Source organism: Serinus canaria, chromosome 6 (genome assembly GCF_022539315.1).
Source record: "Serinus canaria isolate serCan28SL12 chromosome 6, serCan2020, whole genome shotgun sequence".
Taxonomy (NCBI): domain Eukaryota; kingdom Metazoa; phylum Chordata; class Aves; order Passeriformes; family Fringillidae; genus Serinus; species Serinus canaria.
Window position 1 is genome coordinate 26,914,128 of NC_066320.1, and position 25,064 is coordinate 26,939,191.

At 39.8% G+C, this 25,064-nt stretch overlaps 1 protein-coding gene across 1 annotated transcript; it reads left to right on the forward strand.

Moving 5' to 3' along the window:
- The first annotated feature begins 1,836 nt into the window (after positions 1 to 1,836).
- On the forward strand, positions 1,837 to 23,110 carry CASP7 (caspase 7). Its single transcript, XM_009087176.4, has 7 exons — positions 1,837 to 2,064; positions 3,228 to 3,340; positions 17,757 to 17,905; positions 18,754 to 18,882; positions 19,340 to 19,515; positions 20,885 to 21,023; positions 21,554 to 23,110. The coding sequence occupies exons 1-7, from the start codon at positions 1,852 to 1,854 to the stop codon at positions 21,775 to 21,777; spliced, it is 1,143 nt and encodes a 380-aa protein (XP_009085424.2). The 5' UTR covers positions 1,837 to 1,851; the 3' UTR covers positions 21,778 to 23,110.
- The last annotated feature ends 1,954 nt before the right edge of the window (positions 23,111 to 25,064 follow it).

The following is a 25,064-nucleotide window of genomic DNA, read 5'->3' on the forward strand; positions in this document are numbered from 1 at the left end:
TTCCTTGAATTAACTGCACAGAAAACTTGAAGCATGTCTGCATCCTCAATCTGATTGTAAAAAAGCACATATTAGTTACACAAAGTAACCTCTCAAGAGACAATCAAGTCAGGGTCACCTCCTCTGTCACTCCTGAACTGTAGCTGTGCCCTTCCAACCACATGAAGAACCGGAAGCCAGACATCACAAATTATGGCAACCCCATCTTCTCTCTGTTTGCAAAAAATTCCCAAAGCTGCTGGTTCACTACACAAAGTGGGAGTTTTATCCACTGGCAAAAGCTGCCTGTAAAATTTCAAGCACTCAACCAGGCTTGTCTATGTTCACCTTCTCTGAATGCTGTGGTTAATTAGTTACCTGGGCTCAGGGCCTTAGGAAATCCAGCTTGGAAAAATATTGAAAGAAAACTGGAAAAGATTTATCAACACCAATATCTCCCAAGACTTGAATAAAACTTCTAAGGAACCTTACAAACTTATATGGTTATTTTTTATATTTTTGCTGTTTTGGAAATCAACCAACAACTGTTTATATTTCATGATTAAAAAGTTTATGCTTACACTTTCCCCAAGTTGCCAGTGTCAGAAAAACCTAAGAGTGCAGGTATTTTGCAAATGGTTCTAACAGAGTTAGATAAAGTAAGAGAGTCTCCTCTCCTCTCCTCTCCTCTCCTCTCCTCTCCTCTCCTCTCCTCTCCTCTCCTCTCCTCTCCTCTCCTCCTCCTCTCCTCTCCTCTCCTCTCCTCTCCTCTCCTCCTCCTCTCCTCTCCTCTCCTCTCCTCTCCTCTCCTCTCCTCTCCTCTCCTCTCCTCTCCTCTCCTCTCCTCCTCCTCTCCTCTCCTCTCCTCTCCTCTCCTCTCCTCTCCTCTCCTCTCCTCTCCTCTCCTCATCGCCTCTCCTCTCCTCTCCTCTCCTCTCCTCTCCTCTCCTCTCCTCTCCTCTCCTCTCCTCTCCATCTATACATTTGACCTCTATATAATGATCTATACATTTCCAGTGTCCCTGCTGTCCATGGTGATCCATTATGGATTTGGAAGTGATGCTGTTCTCTCGAAAAGAAGCAGCTAACAGATGGCTTGAGAGGAACCACGGGATTCTGTTAGTTTGATTTTCAGGAGAAAACTTTGGCTATGCATCCAGCCAGGAGCCACAGGCACAATCCCAGGGAGCAGGGAGCAGTCCCAGCAGCAGCGTGCAGGCACACGGCAAGAGCTCCTCCATCACATGGAGGCACTGACCTGCCAGGGAGCAAAAGCCTGTTTGTTACCATGCCTGTGTTTTGTGCCAATTAGGAGGCAGTTACACTGAAAAATGTCTCTTTGATGTAAATCTCTTCAGGTAGTGAATGTTAAACACCACGCACCGCTGGGTAGGTGTATGATTTTGCAGGATTGGAGCCTGCATCCAGGAGTAATTAGCAAGACTGTGCCAATCTTCAGTCCATGTACTGGACCGCTGGGCCTGATGCTAGGGCTGCACAGTGGGATACCGTAATTAGCAGAGATGCAACACGCACAATAATTGGGAGGATAAGGAAATGCCACTGAAGTTTATATAAGGGGGAAAATTTCCTTAGATCTAGACAACCTCGTGTCACCATGAAACTTTCGACTCTTCTTTGGCGGGGGTGTGCCGGAGCACAGCCATTAAAAAGTGGTAATTTCGGTTTCGCTGTGATGTGGCTGTCATTGCCTGGGGAGCGAGGAGGGCCCGGGGGCTGCGCCAGAGACCCTCTGCCGGGGGAATAGAAGGGGACCGGGACAGGGACAGGGACAGGGACAGGGATGGGGACAAGGGTCAGGGATGGGGATGGGAAAAGGGTCAGGGATGGGAACGGGAGCAAGTGTCAGAGATGGGGATGGGACAGGGATGGGGACGGGACAGGGATGGGAATGGGAACAAAGGTCAGGGATGGGGACGGGACAAGGGTCAGGGATACGGATGGGGACACGCCAGGGGAGCCGCCCCGCCCCGGCGCCGCCCCGGGAGCACCGCCTGCCTCTTTCGCTTTAAGTCTTGCTTTAAGTTTCGCTTTCGCTCCCGCGCGGCCGGACCCTGCACCAAGGCAAGCCCCGGGCCCTTCCCGGCCCTTCCCCTGCCCCTGGCGCCCCCGGGCCCGCTGCCCGGCCCCCTGCCCTGCTTTCCCCCCTCGGTGCCCGTTCCTCGCTGCGTCCCGCGCCGCTCCCCGGCACCGCGGCCTGCGCGCTCCGCTTGCTCTTTGTGTGGGTGTGTGGGTGTGTTTGCCAAAGCCGAGGCTAGACCCGGCCTGGGGAGCTGCTCTTACTCTGGGAGAGCGCCCAAAGCTCTGCCAGTGCCCTTCTCCCTGGTGGGGCTGTGCAGCCATGGAGCCACTGGTGGGCTCTGAGCTGCTGCTGCTGCTGCCAAGTGTCCGGGGTGGTTTTCTATTTAAACGTGTGCTCTTCTCAGTAAATGGGTGATAAAAGAAAATTTAATCTGCCTAACTATGGGAAAGGCGCAGGAATCAGTGCTAATTTCCTGATGAAAGTCTGGAAGCAGAGACCAGAGGTTTCCGTGCATCCCACCCTGAGCGCAGGTCCCGCGTGTGCCCCGCGCGTCTCTCGCCGAGCTGGCGCGGATCGTTCTGCTGGGGTTTGCCCAGTGCTTAGTGATGAAATTAAACCCACCCGTAGGAAACGCACAGGACTCTTTCACTTACAGTCTGACTATGTATATGCAAATGAAAACGCAGGAGCCCTTGCTTTCATCCCAACATGCTTCCTTCCAGACCATGGGAAAATATCTGGGAATTACTTGTGTGATGGGGACAGCTCGCTTGGGCACATGGCAGGGTACTTGGGACTACCCCGTGTAGGCCAGGTGTTGGACTTTGATGATCCCAGGGAATCCCTTACAACTCAGAATATTCTGCTTCTACTTTATGATTGTATTCTATGATTCTGTGATCTTTCACCATAGAATAAATTTTGATTTTGCTGTAATCTGCATTTTTGAGAGTGATGTCAGACAAGTTCCTTTTGGTAACTGACACAAGAAGACAGAGATGGCTGAACGTGTGCAATGCCACAGCAACTCAGGACCAGAAATCTCTAGCCACTCTCTTCAGGAAGTATTGTACAATAAAACTGACTAAAACCCTCACATGTATCTTCTGTAAGCCAGACCATAAACAATCTGGTTCACAGAAGTATTTCTAAAATGTCAGTGCTTACTGAGGAACCACTTACATTCTTGTACTTTCATTTGTAGATGTCAGAGGATCAGCATGGTGATCTCCCTGCTGGAGAGGGAGATGATGAAAATGGGTGTGATGCAGTTGATGCAAGGCCAGACAGAAGCAGCAGGTTCTCACTTTTTGGAAGGTAAGTTCCTGTTTTTGTTGTTGTATCAGCTGCCATGGTACCCTTTAAACAAAAAAACATAAAAAGGCTTGATTTGGTGTTCAGTTTGCCATGTCCACAATGTTATTGATGGTCTGGATGGAAAGATGGTTTATGTTGTATGAATTTCATGTGTCTTGTCTGTACCTTAAAGCATTTCTTTGTAATATCCTCTATAGGGAAACTTATAATATCTCCCATAAGTTTTATTTGGCAGCTAAGAGACCACCAAGTTCATTTAGCATCAATTACAGTCCCACATCTTAAACACTGACCTTTGGTGGGGCTGGGAATTGAATATGCCATTAATTATCTATTTTACTGCACTCAGCTCAGCTAATCTCCAGCATCACTGGAATCCCTGCTGACTGTCTAAGTTACTTTAAAGCCTGGATGTGCCATCTAGGTTGTAGCACAAAGAAGCCTCACCAAGTCTAGAGATGTAACCCCTCACAGAACACATTAAAAGCCTTTCATTTTAAAGCATAGCAGTCTCACTGAAGCATAAGCTTGCTTTCATTAAAGCAGTGGGAAGCAAGGGCTATTTACTGCTCCTCTGTACTCCTGAAAACACCGGATAAATGTGATTGGAAATGCAAAAGATGAAAAATGAACATGCAAAGTTTAGAAATACTGTTGAATGTCAGCAAATGGCTGCTTCACATTGGATTTAGTGAGATTTTGCAAGAGATATTTGATGCAAAGTCTAATGCATTTACAGAGAGGTTTTGATTTTTTTAATATTGGAAATTTACATTAAAGTGAGCAGTGTAATTCAGAGAGTACATGGCTAATGTACTTTTAATTTTGCTGTTTATTCTGAGTTTAATAGGGAAAACAAATTTGTGAGACAAGTGAAGAGTCTTTGAAGACTTTTGATGTGCTGTTAAGCAAATCACTGTATTTTCTCTGTCATATTTTATCATTCCTCAAATATGTTTCATGATGTGTATGTGTATTATTAATTTAAAAAAAATAAAAAAATGTAACATTTGTTTCCAAATCTTGTAAAATATTTTTTTCAAAGGTTTCTTTTCAACTTTATAAAATGTGTGTTTTGATATTTGATTTGGTCTTTTTTATAAGAGGTGATATGCTAATACTATTACTAAATTATGCAACTCAGAGTTAATAATTGCCAAAGAAAAGGCAATAATCAGCATTTCTATGACTTTTTCAATAAGAAATTTTTCAAGTAATTTGGCAAATCATCAGTTTTAGGCATTCATCTTTTGGGAGCTCCTTGAAGATACAATTTGCAACATTTTTCTTTAGAAGTAAAAAATTACAAGATTAAGTATGAGGTAATTGTGAGAATTCAACTTAGATTTTGTAGGAAAAAATACTTTTTAGAAATCCAACAGAGTTTCTTGAAGAAAGTAGTGATTTCTTAGAGAGGAATGAGGTGCTGGACAATTAAGGCATTTGTCCTACAGAAACTAAAAGTCTTTGTTCTGAAGGAAGATAGGGGAGGAATGTGGGAGGATAAAGAAAATGGGATCTGATCTAAATGATGGTTGTGTTAAAGGAGAAAGTGAAGAGAGAATGATCACTCTTTGTGCCTCGCAGGGAATTTTGGAGACATGCGATGAAAAGTTCATGCAGTAGGTTTAACGCAAGTGTTAAGGTGTAATTTTAACATAGTGCAGGATGTCAGGGGATATGCAGGTGTCAAGGCTTTAGGTGAATTCAGAAGAGATTAGATGTATGTGTGGAAGTAAATCCCAGATGTTAACATCCTTGGTGAAGATGTTGCTAAGTCACATCTCTGTGAGAATATATTCTGTATCCAATTTCTTTCGCTTGCTTTCTTCATTCCCAGTCAGTACCAGATACCAGGCTAGATGTACTTGTACTTGGACCAGTGGGGCTCTCTGATTGATTGCAAAGCTTCATTTTGGCAGCATGAAGAAATAGATCTTAATAAGGTGTTCAGAAAGCTTTAGAGTGACTATGATTTTATTGTCCCTTTTTATTTGTTTTATCCACCCAGTCTTTACCATTGTGCAGTTCTCTCAGTGAAATTCTTCACTGCATTTCACGACCTATGGCCTAACATAAGTTCAATAGGAAAACAAGGAACTTGTGATGTTGCATAAGCACATTAATTTTAATTTGTGAGAACAGGGCAGAGAGAAGCCAAGTTGAAAGCTGTGCAGAAAGACCAGCTGTTTCCAGTAGCTTCCCAGCTCCACTTTGCCTCTCTCTGGCTGTGACTGGAGGTCTGCCCTGTCACAGCAGCAACTAGAAGTAAATTAAAATCTTACTCACTACAGATATTTCTCTCTGAGAAGTCTGTGGGGCTGCTGTACCAAGGAGGCCACGAGGCTCAGAACAAGCCAGGATGGGCAGATTCTTCTGTCATCTCAACAATTTAGGGGCATTATCTTCTACATATTTCCTTCTCTGGAAAAGTGCTAACGTTGGTGAGAAAAACTGTCCAGTGGGGAAAAGAGCTGGAAGAAATTTTGTATTGAATGTGCCAGGTGGGTTTTTATTTATCCACTAGATGGCAGGAGGGGATTAATTTTGTGTACTCCAAAAAGAGCAAAAAATGGGCTGTGCTGCAGTTGAGCAGAAAGTTTTGTTCCAGAAAGCAAATGGTGCACAGGCACATTTCTGTTGTACAGCCTTGCACATTCTGGCAAGGCTGTGCACCAAAATAAAGGTTAAAACAAGTTTAAAGTTTTTTTATCTTTAAATAAAGATTCAGCTAAGGATTTCAAATGTGTGTTTTATTTTTTTAGCTAACTAATAGAATCTTTCCTGTACGAGTTTGGGGTTTTTTACTATGCTATGTGTGCTCCTTTTACACTTTCAAGGATTTAAATATAGTCTTGCTTCTCCACAGAATGATTTAATACCTTAATTTGGTATTTTTGTGTTTTATTGGGGACCTCCATTAGGGAGCTTGATAGCAGCAAATGCATTTTAGCATCCAGGAAATTTAATGTAACATGAAATGGAATAAAATTGCACTGTGTTAAGTAGAGCTAAGATTTCTCTTAATCCTAATAAAGTTGGGGTTTTTTTAAAGCTGCATCCAGAAATTCCCAAGGCTTGGTAGACTTGCATTTACACTGTCAAAAATCCTGACTGTTTGTGGGTTTCACTGAAGGAGCAGTGCAGAAGAGTTTTGTTTTTAGCAGTATCTAGGCACCAGTTTTAATCTAATTTAATTGTATAGAACCATTTGTCATCTGGTTACTTTTATCTGCTCCAGCCCTACTGTCTTGTTTTATTGTCAATATTCCCCTTCTCATCTGGAAACAGAAAACACAGTTTAAATATCTATTCAAAAATCTTTACAAATACTTAGTTACAAATAAAAGTGTGTACAAGCCCTCAGTGCAGACACATAAATGGATTGTTAGAAAACCCCACTGAGAAATTTCATTCCTTTTGTGGGGCATGTAGTCACCAAGAATATTTTAGCTGTTTAACACTGCAAATCCAAAATATCTGTAAGATATTTTTTCCTGTCAAGTCACACCACTTTAAAGTTTGAGACTTGGAAATGCCAGTGTGCATCTCACCTTCTGTAGTTCAATGGTTGTGATCGTTACATAGTTAAGATATCTACCAGGTTTGTAAATTAGTATTTAGATGAAAAAGATTCATGGGTTTCATACCTTTTCTTTTCATGTGTACAGTGTTTATTTGGGTTGTAGGACATCAAAGTGAGGAAGCAAAGATGTTACCAAAGGCTTTCTGTTTTAACTTCATGACCCTTGTCTCAGTACAGCCATATTTCTCAACATAAATAACCTTGTCCTTCAAAGAATAAATATTCATTTTTGAGATTCATCCTCGGCTGAACCTCAGGTCTGGAGTTGTAACAGGTTCAGAAAGTTGTCTTTCTTTCAGTTAAGCTTTTCTGTTGTTCCTCTGTCTTTTGGGGATCTATTTTCCATCCACTTTTCACAGCATCACATTCATTCTGAATTGGAAGAGACCCACAAGGATCATCAAGTCCAGCCCATAAATGCCTGTATGGGGATTACCAACAGCTTATTTTATATTGATTTGTAAAAGAAGCTGCTTTTCAGGTAGAGCTTTTATGGAGAACAGCTTCACACTGATGCAGATCCATATGTTCTCCAGAGTTGTCCATTCTGTTACACATTTTTCAGTGTCAGAATATAATAGGCCTTTCAAAATAAATATTGCTAAGAAAAGTATCTCTTTTATCCTTAGATGGACTAAAAATAGCAAGCTACTTTAAAGCAACTAACAGCTGATGAATCATTATCTGAAGTTATGTTCTGGGCTGCAGCTCAAATGTCTGAGCTGACGTCCTGTTTCAGCCTCATGTTTCCTTAATGTCTCTAAGGAAGTCCCTGTGGGCCTTAGTTTGTCCTGTACATGGGTGATGATCTTTCCTTCTACTCTCACAGCTCCAAAATCTGTCACAATATCATTTTAATTTTGTTTGGAGTTTGCTTTTTCTGCTTAGCACAAGGTAAATATCAATTGTTTGTGTTCACCTGAAAGCACCAAACATAAAATTTCAGAAGTAATTAAGAGTCTGGAAAACTTCCTACAAAGATAATTAAGAAATTGTAACAAAGAAAACAGAGATGTTTCATTTTTATTACTCTTTTTAAAGTCAGAGGTGGTTTTGGTTTGTTTTGGTGTTTGTTTGGGGAGTTTGGTGAGGTTTTTTTGTGTATATGTGAATGTGTGTGTGTCTGTGTTTTGGAGGCTTTGTTGTTGTTTTGTTACAGCAATTTTTGTTAGATCTGGAGCTCAGCTTCTGGAGAACACTGCAGGAGTATTTAACAATGGGTGGAAACTGTGGCCAGTGCTTGTACTTTCCCTTGGATGCTTACTGCATTTACCTCATAGGAAAAGCCCAAGTACCTTGAAATAGTATTTCGTCTGTATTACAAGAACTCATTGATTCACAGTCAATATTTGTTTCCAGTCTCCTTGGAGCCTTTTTAATGTGAAGTACAGCAAACACTGGGTTATCCAGGAACTGTATATGAGCTAATCACAGTCAAGTATGCTAATTACTTTTTGTAATTAGTGTAGTAATTTATTTCCTTCATTACAACCAACTCTGGGCTGGATCATACAGAATTTGGAGGACAGCTATTTTGTAGTGTGACATTTAAGCTTTCAGAGCAATCCAAACAAATTTAAGCCAAATTTATAATAAACCCTGTTGGAGGGTAAATGTGGAGGAACTTGTATTAGTTAAAGTATAGACAGACTTTGTAAACTATGCATGTTAATTTGCATTATTGTTCTAGAAACATTCACTGTGTAAATACTGCAGCAGGGATGGATCAGGTTTGACAGAAGGCACAGATCACCAGGTGAAGTCTGCTGTCCCACCTCCATCTCAAAACCTATTTTCCTGTGCTCTTCCAGAGGAGCAGAGGTAGAATGAGTGATGGGAGGGTGTTTTCTGCTGGTCAGCAGAGGTAGCTGGGGCTGCATGAGCTCAGCTGGCCGGGTGATGGCTCGGGCTTTGAATGGCCCCACAGAGCAGAACAGTCCAGCGCGACCCAGCGCTGACACAGCTGGGCCTGAGCTCACAGAGCATCCTGCTCTCTCTGCAGTGCAACCCCAGCATGGTGGGCTCCCAGCATTGCCAGGGAACACCAGACTTGCTCCTGAGGACAGGCTGAAGCTGTTTGCAGATGCAGTGTGGAGTACCGTTTGATGATGAGCCAAGGTACTGTAGAATGTTATCAGCTCCTTCCTTCTCTGGTGCCTGTTTGGAAAAATCATGAGTTTATACCCTAAAACAGTTCAGTTTAGCTAATCCTACCTCCACTGGCATTTTGCAATTGCTAATCCTTGCTAGAGAGTTCTCTGAGCATTAGTGTTTGGAGGGTTTGCTTTATTTTGAGTCATTTTCCAAGCAATCCAAATGTACCTGTTAATTTCTCTGAGTACCTATGAAAGGTAATAGAACTTTCATCTTTTTTTACCTATGAAAGGTAAAAGAACTTTCATCTCTTTTTTGCATATAATTGTCAGTTCCCTGTGTACATTGTAGTGCCTAGGGTATGATCATGCAAGATTTCAGTTTCCAGAACACCCGTGGAAGGTGTGGATGTGCAGGTTTTCTAGAAAAGAGCAGAAAGCCTTTCAGCAAGCAAAATTCTTTATTTGTAAAAATTTACCTTTTGAATGTTTTTTGGCTATTATGTTGCACAATATTGTGAGGCCTGCATGGCAGATATCATGCAGCTAATTGGGAAGCTGAATCTCAATTACAGAGTGATGATTGAGAGTTTGGAACTCCGTTTTGCAGGCATCACACCACAAAATTGTCATGTGGGTTGTAAGTGATCCCTAAAATATTAAGTGCACAAAACTAGGGCACTGCTACCTGTTTCTTTCCTTTTAGTTTTTTCTTTCTTTAACTGTTGTGAAATGTGAACAATATTAGACATTTGTCTGTTGAAACTTCTTGTCCAAAGTGCAGCTGGCTTAGTCCCAATGCACTTGGTCTGCTTCATTTATGTATAATAAATTAAATTGCAGTTGTGGTTTTGATTTGAATTAGTTAAGGCCATCACTAACACGTACTTAAAAAGACAGGAAGGCATATTTAGATGAACTATCAGAACTTCAAAAGACATTTACAGAGTATGCCAGAAGTTGTAGTCTGAGGCTTGTTCTTTCAAACAGCTCAACCCTTGTATTTTATTGTGAGTTGTCTTGGACAACTGGAGTTTCTCAGTTTTACAGGCTTTTAGGGAAGATTCTCTCTCCTAATTGGAGATAGATCTGAAGCTAAAATGGGACAAAAAAGCTACAAGAGTAGCCTGGGGTCTGAAAAATGTCTTAGAATGAGGTATTGAAAATGTATTCAGTGTTTCAATTGCTGGTAAATAGTCATACAGGCAATAGCATTGTTCTCTCTTCAAGGAAACTAATGGGTAATAAGCAAAGTTAGGAATTTTTTTTTGACTGAGATCCACTGTAAACCCTCATAGTGGATATTTAAAATAAGAATGTAAGCAATGACTTTACAGTAAGGATGGTTTGTTCCATGCATTTTCTTTCCAGGAGGCACCTGTCAGGAAGCTAACCCACACACTCTAGACACAGCCATTGCACAGATGGACAAAACATGAATTTGGGAAATGTTCTAGTTTAAAATTATTACTGGACAGAATCCCAGAGTGGGTCAGGTTGGAAGGGACCACAGTGGCTCATCTGGTCCAAGCTCCTTGCTGGAGCACAGGGCCCAGGATTGCCCCTGAGATGGGCTCAGTTGTTTGGGACATGGGGCATCAGGATTTGTACTACCCTTCCCCTCCCTACAGCCACGTGACCTGCAATTGCTTTGTGAAATATTTTTGTGTAGACTTCATTTTGTGATGGAAGAACTGAGACCAAGAAATAGGGAGTTACTTTCCCAAAGTTACTCAACAGCAGAAGCACAACTCATTTTGGTTTGTTTAATACCTTTCATCAAGTTAATTGGGCAGAGCATAGCTAGCATATGGTCTTAATATATATATTTAATTCTGTGTTGTACTCTTGGATGTGGTATTAAGAAATTTAGGGAAATGCCAGGATTTCTTTAAGTAAATTGAATCAGTTTATTTTGCAAATTTTCTGTGAAATCTGTTATAGTACTCTTTCATGTGTCATATCAAGAATAGAAGTACTTTTTTAGTATGACTTTTTTTTTTTTTTGGATGAATGAACTCAGTCCAGTCTTGGAAAGAATTTTTTTAATAATAGCCTAAGTCATTCCCAGCTCTAGTATTATCTTGATAAGTTCAAGGAAATAATCACATTGTTTACCTAACTCCTTTCTTTTGATACTGCTACAGCAATATTTTCTGTTCAAAATTACTGTGTTTACCATTATTTGAAGGGCCTGTGACACGAGTTTCCAGATGAACAAGAGGTACTGTCCTAGTAGGTTCCTAACTTCAGGTTAATTCAAAGGAAAGGCTTTGCCTCTGTTGGCTTTCAAACTGGCTTTGTTTAGTCAGCTGACAGTCTGATTCCAGAGATGCCCTTAAGAAGTCATGAACTAATGAGCAGTTCAAAAAGATACTGCAGGCTGAATAATTCCTATGGCCCCGTTCTTGAGAGCATTTACAGTCAATATTTTATTGCCTGAGCAGTCCTTGGGGCTGTGGTGTTCCATGAGCCACACTGGCCATTCCCCTTTATTCCACCCATTCCCAAACTTTCAAAGTTCAGACATTTCAGCAAAGCAATATATAAATAGGCAAGGGCAGCACAGACTTCCTATATCATCAATAAATATGAACTTCAGACTCCAGTATTATCAGCTTAGCATGTTTCACTGAAATTTTTACTTTCTTTAACAGATGAAACAAGATCCTGACAGGGAGCAGAAATCTAGGAACACTGTTTTTTTGTGTGTGGTATTGTGTTTATGTTTGCTATTCTAAATTGCAGCTGTCAGTTTTCATGCCTTTTGTGTAAGACATCTGTGTGCCATGGTAAGCAATGTAGGTGAAATAATGTTTAAATGCTTTTTGGGAAACTTCTGTGTGCAGTTTTGTAGGATCATTTTTTCTCTGTGCTAAATGAAGATTTGCTATTGTGTGGAAAATATCCTGAGTTTAATATTACAAATTTTTTTTCAGTTTTCTTTTGACATCTATCCGGAATATATTTTAAAATAACCTTCTAAAGACTGATGATTTTGTTGGTGCTCATCTGTGAAAGTCAGCAGTTCTTTGACAATGTTTGCTGATAGGGAAATTGAAAGTATGCAATGCTTACTTGAACTTCCACCTATACACTTAGCACTGCCCCTTTTTCCTCAGCAGACTTCTGTTTCAGCTATTAAGCTTTTTCTTTCAGTTCTCTCAATCCAAATAATTTGCAAGCCTGAGTTTGCACTTTCAAATTCACTGTAATACAGTTTTAGTATTTGGTTTAGTGTATATCCCATGTAATTTATGCTTTCTGATTTTTAACAGTAAAGGAATATTCATTTTTATGAAAGACAATTCAAGTAGTGACACATTGTTCTTGTCCAGAAATGCTGCTGTTCTGCCAACCTGATGCAGTATTAATGGGAAAAGGCAACAGGATAATATGTTATTTGCATGCAGTTCTAAATCTCTGTGACACTACCAAAGCAGATCTGACAAAGATCAAGGAGTGTGGCTTAGAGAGCTCAAGATCTAAAAAGCTCTAGTCAGGTTTAACAAGTGGTTTTTGCTTGATATTGCCCACAGGGTTCAAGATAAAAAAAAATTCAAAGTGGGGAGAGTGTACAGTAATTAGAGGTATATTAAATACATGAAATTAGACTGGATAAAGGTATTAAAGCTGAATAAAAGTATTAAAGCTGGTAGTTTGAAGAGAAGTTTATGTAGGACTAGGAGATCCTAATGCATGATCATCAGAAAGCATCAAAAGTATGAATTATGGACCCCACCTTAGACCACTAATCATTGAGGCTAAGGAAACATAGAACAAAATATTGAACATTGCTTTGGGTAGTTTATAAATTCTGTTTCCTGATCAGTTTTTTCTAATGAATAAATCTAAATTGATCTCCAGCACGCTCAGTTTTACTGCACATAGCTTAGTGATGCCTTGTGAATTCAAACACAATTATATTTGCATTTTCATTGTTTTCTCCTATCCTTTCACTGCCTTTTTAAATAAATAAGTCCAGTCCAGGATTTTTCCCCAGGAGAGCAAACAGCATTTGTGATGAGCAGCAGTCACAAACATAATTTATATTGTGCATGCAGCAGTGGAAGGAGAGTGGGAGTTTTTAGGCAGAGAGGGCAACACAGCTACACAAAGTGCATAAAAATAAATCAGCAATATAGGCTGGTAAGTTTCTTTAGAGGCCTCAGAACTAATGCATTTTCCCATGCACTTAATGGGAAACTTATTCCAATGAAGCCTCTATAGAGTCCCCAAATGTCAAAAGTCCTAAGGGAAACATCTCTGGTTTGTAATAGATTAAAAAGCATTGCAACTTAAGACACCTTGCATCCCACAACACTCAGGTGTATGAAAGATTTGGTGGGTGTCAGTGGATTACCTGAGAATGTTTGTACTGTCCACTGCTCTAATCCTGCCCAGACTCAACAGAATGTGAGAATGTGACAGGAACTAGAATAAAACTATTCACCAGTGCCAGAAAAGCATTTGGACTCCAGAAGGTGTCCTGAAGTGATGTGTTTTGCAAAGACACCATGTTTTCAAGGGCAGATTTTCTTTTTATTGGAAACACGTTATCAGTTATTCAAAAATTATATTGCACATTGTATAAAAGAAGGAATCCAGAGTAAAACTCTCAATGTTTTGAGATATTCCTTATCAAGGAAAGGCAAAGTTTACTGAACTGCATAGAGCAGAGTAAGACACAGTTCTTTCTTTTTGTGGGTTTACTTCAAATAGAAGTGAATGGAATTAGTGTGGCCTTTTCCACCCAACTCTGAATGTCAGCTCCCTTAAATTAAATAGTATAGAATTGTAGAATTTTTTTATCTGCTTACTTTTTCAGTACAACAAAAGGCCCTGATTTTGCTGGGAGAGAAGGAGACTGTATCTTTTTTAAAAACCCAGATATTCCTCTGTAATACCATTTTTAGAGTTTATTTTGAACAACTCTCCCTGGAAAAGGTCGCTTAAATAGCCAGGCAGAGGAGTTGATGAATATTAGGTGAATAAAGACAATGCTCAAGGAAGCCTTTGTCCTGCACATGGATTCTCAATATGTTGGTGTGTCACACTGATATATGGCAGCAGCAGGGGCTGAGGAAGGTGCCAGTAGAAAGGAAGTCAAAGGAGACACAATCACAGCTGCTAAGAGACACTGCTTTATTTTTTCTAAATAATCTTCAGGTATAGTTAAATGTTGTTGGTGATATTTTTATGCTTAAATCTTGAACCATATTGAAACAATATTTTATTCCAAGAATAAGAGAAAAGAAGGTTTGTTGTGATAAGTGGCATCCTTTCTATGATCTTGTCCACTGTTTGTGCAAGAGAGGTATCTCCATTGATTTTGGCAGAACTTTGGCCTCTCATGCTGATAAAACACTTAACTACTATTTCAAAGTTCAGTAACAAAATGATAAATAGAATAGATAACTTTAGTTTTATATTTGAAAAGTGAGAAGTTGATAATAATGATTTTCTCAGGGTTGATACTGACTGAGTCTAGACTTGATGAAATCACATTCCCAAATATGCAGTTGGCAAGGCTGAGGCCTGGATTTGGAGACACAGTGAGGGTGAAAATGTGCAAGCTATGTGAGAGTGCCAGAGTGCAGTTTCAGTTTTTCTGAACTTTTGACCAAAGGAAGAAAACATGAAATACACGAATGGCAATAATGGGGTGAATATTTTTGTAAAAGGGAAGGATCAGTGACTGTTATTGGTGTGAGGAATAATGGCACAGCTGTAATTAAGACCTGAAGAAGGAGTGAACAGTCATGAAATTCAACTTTCTGTTTAGTCCAGGCAAGTTTGAATCCCAAAAGAGGGAAATTAAAGACACTAGATGTCAGAGAAGCAAAAAGAAAGCAGAGGTCACATAGTTTAAAACATTTTATAACAGCATATAGCTAATTTGTGGAAACCCTTTTGGAGAATACAGTAATTAGAAATCTTTGTAAGAACAGGAGGAGATTTCCCTTAAGGCCTGATTATTACTTATTGATAACTTCATTAGTTATCATTGCAAGGTCTGATTTAGCTTGTTAGGTCTGAAATGTTGGACATTGTACTGTCAGTGTAGTCCAGTTCCCATACTGAGCTGTGTTGGCACAGGAACCTGAATCTTGTCAGGTCCAGGCTCAGTGGAACCCACAGCCTTTGCTCCCTTATTTATTCAGCTGGGACCGATGCCAAAAGATTTCTGGAACATTTTATTGTCTGCCAGTAAGGAAGTGATAGGTGTGACCATGCTGTGGGTTTTTGGGGATCTCATTAACCTGTTCAGCTTGGGAGGAATCATGAGAGTAAAACCACAGTGGAAGGGAATGGGGAGTTGAGCTGCCAGGGCTTGTCTGTGGCCTTTGCCATTGGCTGGCACAGAACTTCTGGCTGCTCCTGAGAATTCCAGCAGCAGGAATTACATCCCTTAAGCTCACGAGCATTTCTGCATGAATGAGTGCAAGCTATTGCACTTGGGAGTGAGGTGGTTTCAGGGAAGTTGTGTGGCTGCATTGCTGTGCCACGTAACCCTTGCTGCTGTTCTCGGGGGGGCTTTTTGGGGGGTGATGGGGCTGCCTCATTTCTGGGCTGGATTAGGTCACTTCCAGCATTTGAGAAGAGCAGACAGTGCAAACTTGTAACTGCTCAAATGGGTCCATCCCTGAGTGTTCATAGGTTGGACATAAACAGAAATGTGTGCATTTCTGAAATCCCCTTGGAAAGATCCTGTTGTCTGTAACAGCCACTGTTGTTTGAATGACTTTTTCAGGAAATCACTGAAGCCAGATAAATCTGTAGAAATGGAACCTGTGGGCTGAGGAGATGCCTCTTCATGGACCTGAGTGGTTTATTTGTTGTTCTGAAATTTCTTTTTCTCTCTTTCACAAAGAACTGTCTGGTGATGGAGGAATTTTAGGTTAAAACAAGAATCCAAACTTGCTTCGAAAATCAAATGTAATATCAGCATCATACAGCTTTTCACTTTAAAAGAATTAGTGAAGAATTGGTTAAGACTTTTTCTTGAGGCAAGGCATATTTAATTATTGCTTCCAGAGCCCTCAAGAAGCATATGCAGGGATAATATCCATACTTGCAATTTGTCAGAAAAACTCCCTGTATTTCCAGACATAATCCTCGAGTAGATACGGTTCAGTATCTTGTTTTTCAGTCTCTAAGGGAAGTCTAAAAGAGGACATGATATTAAGATGGTCACATGTGAAAAGAGTGTAATGGAAGCCTGCCAGGTGCAGCTATTTAATTTGGCCCTTTATAATAGAATGTGGCAGCACTCAAAGATAAGAAGCTGTTTTGAAATTGAATTGCAGTAGCATTTATACATGATGAATCATTTAAAGAAGGTTTATTATAGATTCCAATTGGTCTTGTCCTTTAGTAATAAAATAGAGGACACTTTAAGCTAAAAGACAACCATTGTTAAATCAGGCAGGTAAACCTAAACAACATTTAATCAATTCATAGCAATCTCATGTCTACAGGTTATTATTGAAGCAAATAAATTAATATTTCTTTAGGAAGATGTCAGGATGAGAATAGTGAAAGTACTTAAATTAATTGAGTTTATAGGAAAAATTTAATGTTATAACCAAGCTTATTGTACAGTTCTTTGTGCTGTGAAAGTAGTTTATGTTTTCCTCTCAGACATCAGCACTAAATACTATTGGAAGCTGCATGCTGGAGCAAATAAGAGAGGTGCCAATAACTTCTTCTGCCCTTTCCTGAGCACTGTTTTTAAGTGGGCTCCAAAGCTGTTTATAATTCTGGGATTGAATCAGACTCCTTATAGGCTCTTACTGGCTTCAGTTTTGCTTGAGGAAATCTTAACCATACCTGAAGCCACCTGCTTGGACCTAAAAGTCCACCTGTAAAAGCAAGTACTGCTGAGTTCCTCATGCTTGTACATCAGGTGTGCATGCTGGCTGTAACTGATGTGGGATTCATACTTTATTTAGATTAAATCTGTGAGTAATGTCTGTGCTATCCCTTGGCATCTCTCCCTAATCCAGTGTAAGACTCCTGTACATGGCAAAAATACCAGTACACAGTCATAAAACCAGACAAGATTTATTAATATAACCCATTAATATCATTATTATAATAGTTTGATTTGTTTTTTCTTAGGTTTTATTTGAGTAAGTTCAGGTATCAGTGATTACATTGAAATGTGCTTGGGTCTTTGCATAGGTTCAGACTGCTGTTTGGCAGACCAAATTAACACATGACTTATTCACATCTATAACCTTTTTCAGTAGAAACTACCTACTTCTTAGTCTTAATCTGCACAAAATTTGGGGATGATGGTGGTACAGTAGACAAATCACACAGTTGGGTAAACTGCATATCTTCATGTTCCTGGAATGGCTGCTGAGGGAGATGTGTCTGTTTTTATATTAATTACTTACAGTAAAAGTAAAATATGTCCAGAAACAGTTTGCAAAAGGTTGCTGCCAGCCTCACGTCGTGCAGGCCATTTGTTTTATCTCTGGGTCAGGATCTGTGTCCTGCTGTTGGCTGCAGTTCACTCCAGAGTTGTTTCACCTCATCAGAACCCATCCACACAATAATCACTTCAGGAAATCACGAGGTCTTTATGCCTCAGTCCAAAATGTAAATGAAGAAAACAAATATTGGAGAAGGAGAAACGTTGGGCAGGGCTGCACGAGTGGTTTGGATTACGGTAAATAGGCCATGCATGTGACTGGTCACTAACAATAATTTCATTTGGTTCCCCTAGAAAAAGGAAGAATGGAGAAGAAGAGCAGCCAAAGCCCTCTCTCAGTAATCAATACCGAATTGTTACACCCACATTCCAGTATAGTATGGATTACAAGAAAGTTGGCAAATGTATTATTATAAACAACAAAAATTTTGAAGACAAAACAGGTAATGTTCTTTCTTTGATGATACTCATTACAGACCATAGAATTTTTATACATTCTTTAATCAATAAATGTTCTCTTTTTAGGACATGGAATTGTAATGAATGTTTTTATCTTTTTTCATAAATAGTTGTTCCTGAAACTTTTTCTATTATCTAACACTTATGCTACAGTGGCTCTTTTCAACATCTTTTCAGTGTATGTCTCCAACACCATGTCTCCTTGCTGTACCACTTTCAAACTAAACCTTTGTTCCAGAGTTTAAAACTATGTTGTTAAAATTTGAACTTTGGCATCTGCAACCCATGTTATAAATTCGCTGTCCCTGAGCTGCAGCCATGAGCTACAAAAGCTAATAGCTGTAGGTGTGCTCTGTTCACACTCCTGCATTTACCTTTCCAGAGCACATGAGGCTTCAAGGTAGACAATAATCAGGTTTGTAGGATTTTTCCTGTACACTTGGCAAACACAGTAAGTTGTTTTCCCCAAAGATTCTGTATCAGTTCCTTTTACTGGGTATAATAGGGACACTTTTCAGCAGGTTTTCAGTGGGGTGCTTTGTGTTGTACTGCATAACCAAAAGGAGCTGGATCATCCTTAGAGCTCCTGTGTTGCAAGGTGCTGGGGGCAAGCCAGCATTTTTCAGGATAAGATATGGGTTAACACTGAACATTGCCTTATTTTTAAAATCTCACTATTTGTTCTCAATGCTGCTAGAGGATTGTTTTAAAAACATGTCACTGAGACATTGTTTAATTTTATCAATGATAAACTTAAACATTTGCCTTTGAACACGTGAATCACTTTGAGTTGTGTAATGTGCATTCAACCATGTTCCTTGTTTTCTGGCAGGAATGGGCACACGCAATGGCACCGACAAAGATGCTGGAGATCTTGCAAAGAGCTTTAAGAACTTGGGCTTTGAGGTTGATATCCACCATGACCGAAGCCGTGATGATATGGAAAAATTACTGAAGAAAGGTAGAAATTCAGAATCACAGAATAATTTGGGGGGGAACAGACCCTTGGAAGTCACTGATTCTACTTCCTGCTCACTGCAGGTTAAAGTAGAGCAGATTGCTTAGGCCCCACACATACAGTTTTATGTATTAAAGGATTTTTTTTCTGAATGGACTGGGCTTAATTTCCCACCTCATCCCCCAGCAGAAATGCATGCTGTTCTTGTGAAGCACTTGTCCTGTGTACTAGGTGAAGAGCCTTCCTGTTAGATAAGGAGTTCAGGTGTTGATTCCAGGGGGCTAAACTCAGAGTCCAGTGAAGGATGCATCCCTGTACTCCAGGTACTCACCACATTGTAAAAGGTGATCCACTCCTTCTCATGCCCAGTGTTGATTTAGCCTCAGAAAAATGTGCTTGCTAAATATAATTCACATTTAAAATGTGTCTTCCTTTTGACTCAGAAGTGTTTGCCTTGCAGCTGCTGAGGAGAACCACAGTGATGCTGCCTGCTTTGCCTGTATCCTCCTCAGCCATGGGGAAGAGGGGCTCATCTATGGCACAGATGGACCCATGGCTATCAAGAGTCTGACTGCACTGTTCAGAGGAGACAAGTGCAAAAGCCTTATAGGCAAACCCAAACTGTTTTTCATTCAGGTAATAGCCCTAAGGTAAATACAGTGTCCTACTGCTGCAGCAGGGAAAACATGCTCTGTTGGTTATCTGCCCTAGAAAAACCCTGTACCTTGACTTACTGGATGTTGCTGGAGGTTTGTGAAAAAAATGTGTTGAGAGAAGCTGTCTATGGGTCAAATTATTGTTTGTTTTTAAAAGATAATTTATATATGAGACTCGCAGGTGTAAAAAATGTTATCATTGTAATTTTCTACATGGTTTTTCTTGGTAATATGTGGGCTTCAAAGCAGAAAGACAAACTCACTTTTGTGCAGATCTAAGGACAGTGCATGATTTTCAATGGGAATAATACTGTCCAGGTCTCTGAATTAAGGCTGCCTCTACAAATTACTGCTTAAAGAAGCACTTTTCTTTCCCTCAGTAGCCTAAAAGTTTATATTGGATTTTAAAGTGAACATGTAATTAATTGTACTAGTTAAGACAATTATTAGTTAATGTATTAATTGCATTAGTTAAACTTTTAAAGACAGCTGTTTCAAACAGCATTAACTGACATATCATGGGTCTGAATTCTCTTTTTTTTTACATAGTACATAGTATTATTTACATACAAGAGTTGCAGCAGATATGGTTTTCCCTAGGCTATCCCATCAATTAATCCTCATCCTCCAAGTGAAAGCTTTTTTAGACTCTTCATACTACTAAAATGATGTTTCTTCTAATTACACTTTTGAAATGTTTACTTTATAGACTTTAAAATTATCTTAATAAAGGCAATCAGCCATCTTATATAAGCCAGTCAGACTTGTTCTTTTGCAAGAGCTGTCAGTCAGAGCTGCTGATCAAGTGCTGAAAATTACCCACCAGGACCATTGTCCCAGTGTGCCCTTTAGCTAAACCCATGATTTAGAGAAAATTAAGAATCAAAGAGATAAATGGAAAAGTATTAAAAACACAATATACTTGTAGTGGGTGGTCAAACACTAGACCACATTGTCCACAATGTAGAGTCTCCACCTGCAGAGTCCACTGTCAAGAAATTGTCCAGAAGTCACACTGCACACAGCATTTTATAATAACTGGGTGCTGAGAATGACTCTAGACTGGTAAAATTAATCATGGTTAGAATAAGCCAGTGCTTATGTGGCACTTGTTGACAGACAGCTGAGATGCACAGCCTCAACACCTTTGCCTCCCTCTACTTACAGGATGTATATTTTTCAAAGGGTAAGCTGTAACTTTGTCACTGAACAATTAGATATCCCCCAAATTGCATCTCTGCTTTTAATATATTCAAAGTGCTGCTTGAACTGAATCCAATAAAAAACTTTGATGAATACTAATTGTTTCTGCTTACTGGAAACATGCTATTTATATTCTCTGCTTTCAGGCCTGCAGAGGCTCTGAATTTGATGAAGGCATACAAACTGACTCTGGACCTGCCAATGACACCCTGGAGACAGATGCCAACCCAAGATACAAAATCCCAGTAGAAGCAGATTTTCTGTTTGCTTATTCCACTGTGCCAGGTAAGGAAAAGAAGGTCAAGATGGGGTTGGAAGCCTGAAAACTCACCATCCATACTGACTGGATTGGAGCTGGACCCCCCCCGATGATGCATTGTGCACTGATGGATAAAACACAAAGTCTCGGTGTACATTGGGTATCCACCCCTTCTACACTGGCTGCAGAGGAAAAGGGAAATTACAGATAGCAAAGGCCAAAGGATTCCCTGTGTTCTGGGAATCCTGCCCTTCCATGTCCTGGTGTGATGAAGGCAGGAGGAGGAATAGTTACAGCACAATACTTATTCTCAGAAAGGAAACCTCTAATTTTACTTCCTGCAGATTCCCTAATGCCAAAATGTAGAATGGCACTTAAGCAGTGTGAGGTTTGGAGAGTTAATGTGCATTATTCTCAGCTTTAATGAAGCAGGATGTGTAACACAGCAGTTAAGAGTTCAGGTTTCAGCGTGAGCATTGCCAATCTTTGCCCAGAATCTTCCACACAAAAGAGCAAAACCAACTCCCTGTATTTTCTCCCTCGTCTTTCCTGTCAGGTTATTACTCCTGGAGGAATCCTGGCAGAGGCTCCTGGTTTGTGCAGTCTTTGTGCTCTGTGCTGAACGAGCATGGGAAGCAGCTGGAGATCATGCAGATCCTCACTCGGGTCAACTACGTGGTGGCCACCAACTTCGAGTCGCAGTCGGACGATCCGCGCTTCAGCGAGAAGAAGCAGATCCCCTGCGTGGTCTCCATGCTCACCAAGGAGCTCTACTTCTGACAGGGCACCTTGCTGCAGCACCTGCTGAAAGCCCAGGCTGTGCTTTGGGGTGGAGATGTGGGTGTGGACAGGAGTAACACATTTTTAATAGCAGGAATGTGGGAACACGAGATTTTTTTATGTTGTACAGGATGGGGTGTCTGATGGATGGACAGTATGCAACATTTTAAAGCAGCTGTGGGCCAGCCTGACAGCTACCACTAATTATTGTGTCTTGGTTTCTCTTGGTGTAGCTGTCATGATTTATGGCTCCTGAAGATGTTATGAGTGAGCTACCTGACCCATAAAGCTTTTTCCCAGAAAGCAGATTGTACATTAAGAATAAAAACAAAAAAAAATCTTGATACTCCTTCTCGTTTACTGCTGGCTCATGGAACCATAACCTCCTTGGAAATTTCCAAAGACCATCATATTATGGGTATGTCTAGTAATAAAACAGTTTATAGCTATTTAAAAGGGTCTTTCTTAGTCTAATATATTAATTTTCCTTTAATGAGCATTATTCATGAAGGCTAATGGTTGCTCTGTGCTCAATCTGGAAGTCAGTTTACTTAGTCATCATTCTAGAATAAGATGAATGTATAAAAAAATCAATATTTTTTATTTGCCTGAACAGTATAGAAATGTAACAAATAGAACAATCAAAATTAAAATCTCTGTAAAAGATTGGCAAATTTTACTTGGATGGAACCACATTAAAGTGCCTTTGTAAAGATATTTTGCCTTGCAAATGACAATTGACTGAGAGAACAACCTGAAACAGTGATATTGCAGTTCTTCTGCTTGCAGAAATAAAAATGTCTGCTTGTTGATTCAAAAGTTAATGACAAGGCTTTAAAACATTAAAAATTAATGTTGAAAAGGTAGAATTGTATGTTCCAATGACAAATGTATGTTTAGATTTAACTTCTAGTTGTGAGGAGTTTTGCCAAAACTGGAAATGGTTACTTGAATCAAAACCAGAAGTGCCTTCTTAGTTACTGTACGATCTTGATTTTGTGTTTTAGAGTTTTGTTGGTGATCTTTATATTTCTACTTTTTATATTTCCTTTAGTTGGTAGCTAGGTCAAAAAAAGTAAGTTTAATGATTTGGTTAAACTGATGAAGAATTAGTTGTTTACCCTTTTCCCAGTTAATGTACTCTATGCTCTTTGCAATCTTCTGAGAAAATAAAACCAAGTTAGCAAATTGTTAAGTTTATTTTCTTACAAATACTGTGACATAGTGAGACATCTATTTTTTTCATAAGTCAAATTTACAGTTGTTTGAATTAAATAAATGATGATTTATGGAAATATTGAGCATTACATCAATAAAGACCTTTTTTCTTAAATTTCTTTTGCATATCTGATGTTTGTCACTCCATCTGGTAAAAACCAACCAAGATATATCCCAGTCCCTTTCTCTTTGAAGAGTGCAGGTGGTCTCTGTCATCTTTTCAGGAGGAGGTTTACAGTGTCAGGGGAAAGGCAGATTAGAAAAGCAATTTGGCATTGGGTGACTTGGATTGGACAGGCCACATCCTCTTTTGGAGTAACCCAAAGTTACTGGAAGGATTTTATTGGAAATCCCATGTTCCACCACTGCTTCATCTTGCCCTTTGTACAGTAAATTGTGCAGTGCTGTAGCAGTGTTCTCCCTGCTGCTTCTGCCAAAAAAAGCTCCATCTTAACCTATTTTCTGGAACCATGGCCAGCCAACATTTCAGTATTTGTTAGTTCTCTAGAGGCTCTTTCATGTCTTTGTAGTTCATTAGTGTTTATTTGCTAGTTTATTTATTTTAGTTCATTAGTGTTTATTTATCTAGCCTGTTTTTTAATTTCTGTGAACAATACTGTCCTGTCTCCAGAACTTCAGGCCAGTTCCAATATGTGAGATACAGAAAGATCAGCATAAAATACCTGAATACACTGCCAGAGAGGAAAGGAACATGGAAAGATTATCTTAGAGAAGAAGTGAAAGACAGAAGTCCTTGAGTCAGGACCAGGATCTCTGCAAGATGACCTTGACCCTTTCACTCCAGCAGAACCAGATTGCTGAGTAGTGATTTAAAAGCTGCAGGGTGTTTTAGCTTTTTTCTCTGATCAAATTTACAACTATTTTCTATTGGAAAGCAATTCCCTTGCCATCTGCAGGATTAGCCAGTTGGTTTAGTGTGTAAATCCACTTCCATTATTGATACACTGAATGTTTCTGGAGAGAATCCCAAAAATTCACTTTCAGCCAAGATTAACACTGAAATTACTTTGTCATGACATAGGCAGCATAGGAAATCCTGCTCCACCATTGTATGTTCAACTAAATGCTGTTTAAATCTGAAATTGGCTTCAACTTAGGGTACTTTTATGATCTTTTAGGGTTCTTACTGCTGCTTTGTATTGCAGCCATGGGTGGATATTGTGCTTTAGAAACAGCCTGGGAAATGAAGGGACTGTTGAGAAAGCTGAACCAACAAAACCAGGCTGTCTCCAGGCTTTTCTTCTGTGTGGGAGACATTTACCACTGCGTCAAATGTGCATATTTTTCATTGCTTCTAAGTGAATATTAATCTTGTGGATTTCCCCTTTCCAGAGCAGTCTTTAGTTACTTCCCATGCAGGAACAGGAATTTCCTTGTGGGTCATGTTTCAGGTGTTTATACCAGGACTATAAGAGGGCAGTCCCAATGCAGGGCAAGAACACGTCGTGTTCTGCTGCAGGAGGCAGTACAGGGGGTCTGGATTTACCTGAAGGTGTATTTCTCTCATAACCTTCTTCACCATGAAGACATTTTGCTTGTAAGTATTAACTCAGTTTGTTTTCCTTATCTTGGATATTTTTGAAGTTTTAGAACAGCTTTCATCATCATGATTTGAGGCGTTTTCTTTGCGTTTTGACTGAAATGTCTCATTGCATTTCAAAAGGTTTGAAGCAATCAAATCCCTTAATGCCTGGCATACAAAAATCTGAGGGGGTATTATCATGGAATTGGCATTTTCTGTTTTGAATTAGACATAACCTGTTTACATGTTGCTTTCAGCTGAGAAGACAATTAGATGTAACAATTAAAAACTTTTTCCCAAAAGGCAGAGTGAGATGGCACAACAAATCTCACGGCTGCTTGTCTTCCTACATGCAAATCTTGACTTTTACTGACATCCAGAAGAGACTTTGATCCTGTCAGAGACTCTTGGAACATTGTTTTGTAGTAATTGCATCGTTTGCCAGTAGAGGTGACTGTCAGTCACACTGAACAGAACAATACATTGCCTTTCATTGCAACCCCAGGTGTGCCCCTGCTATTGACTT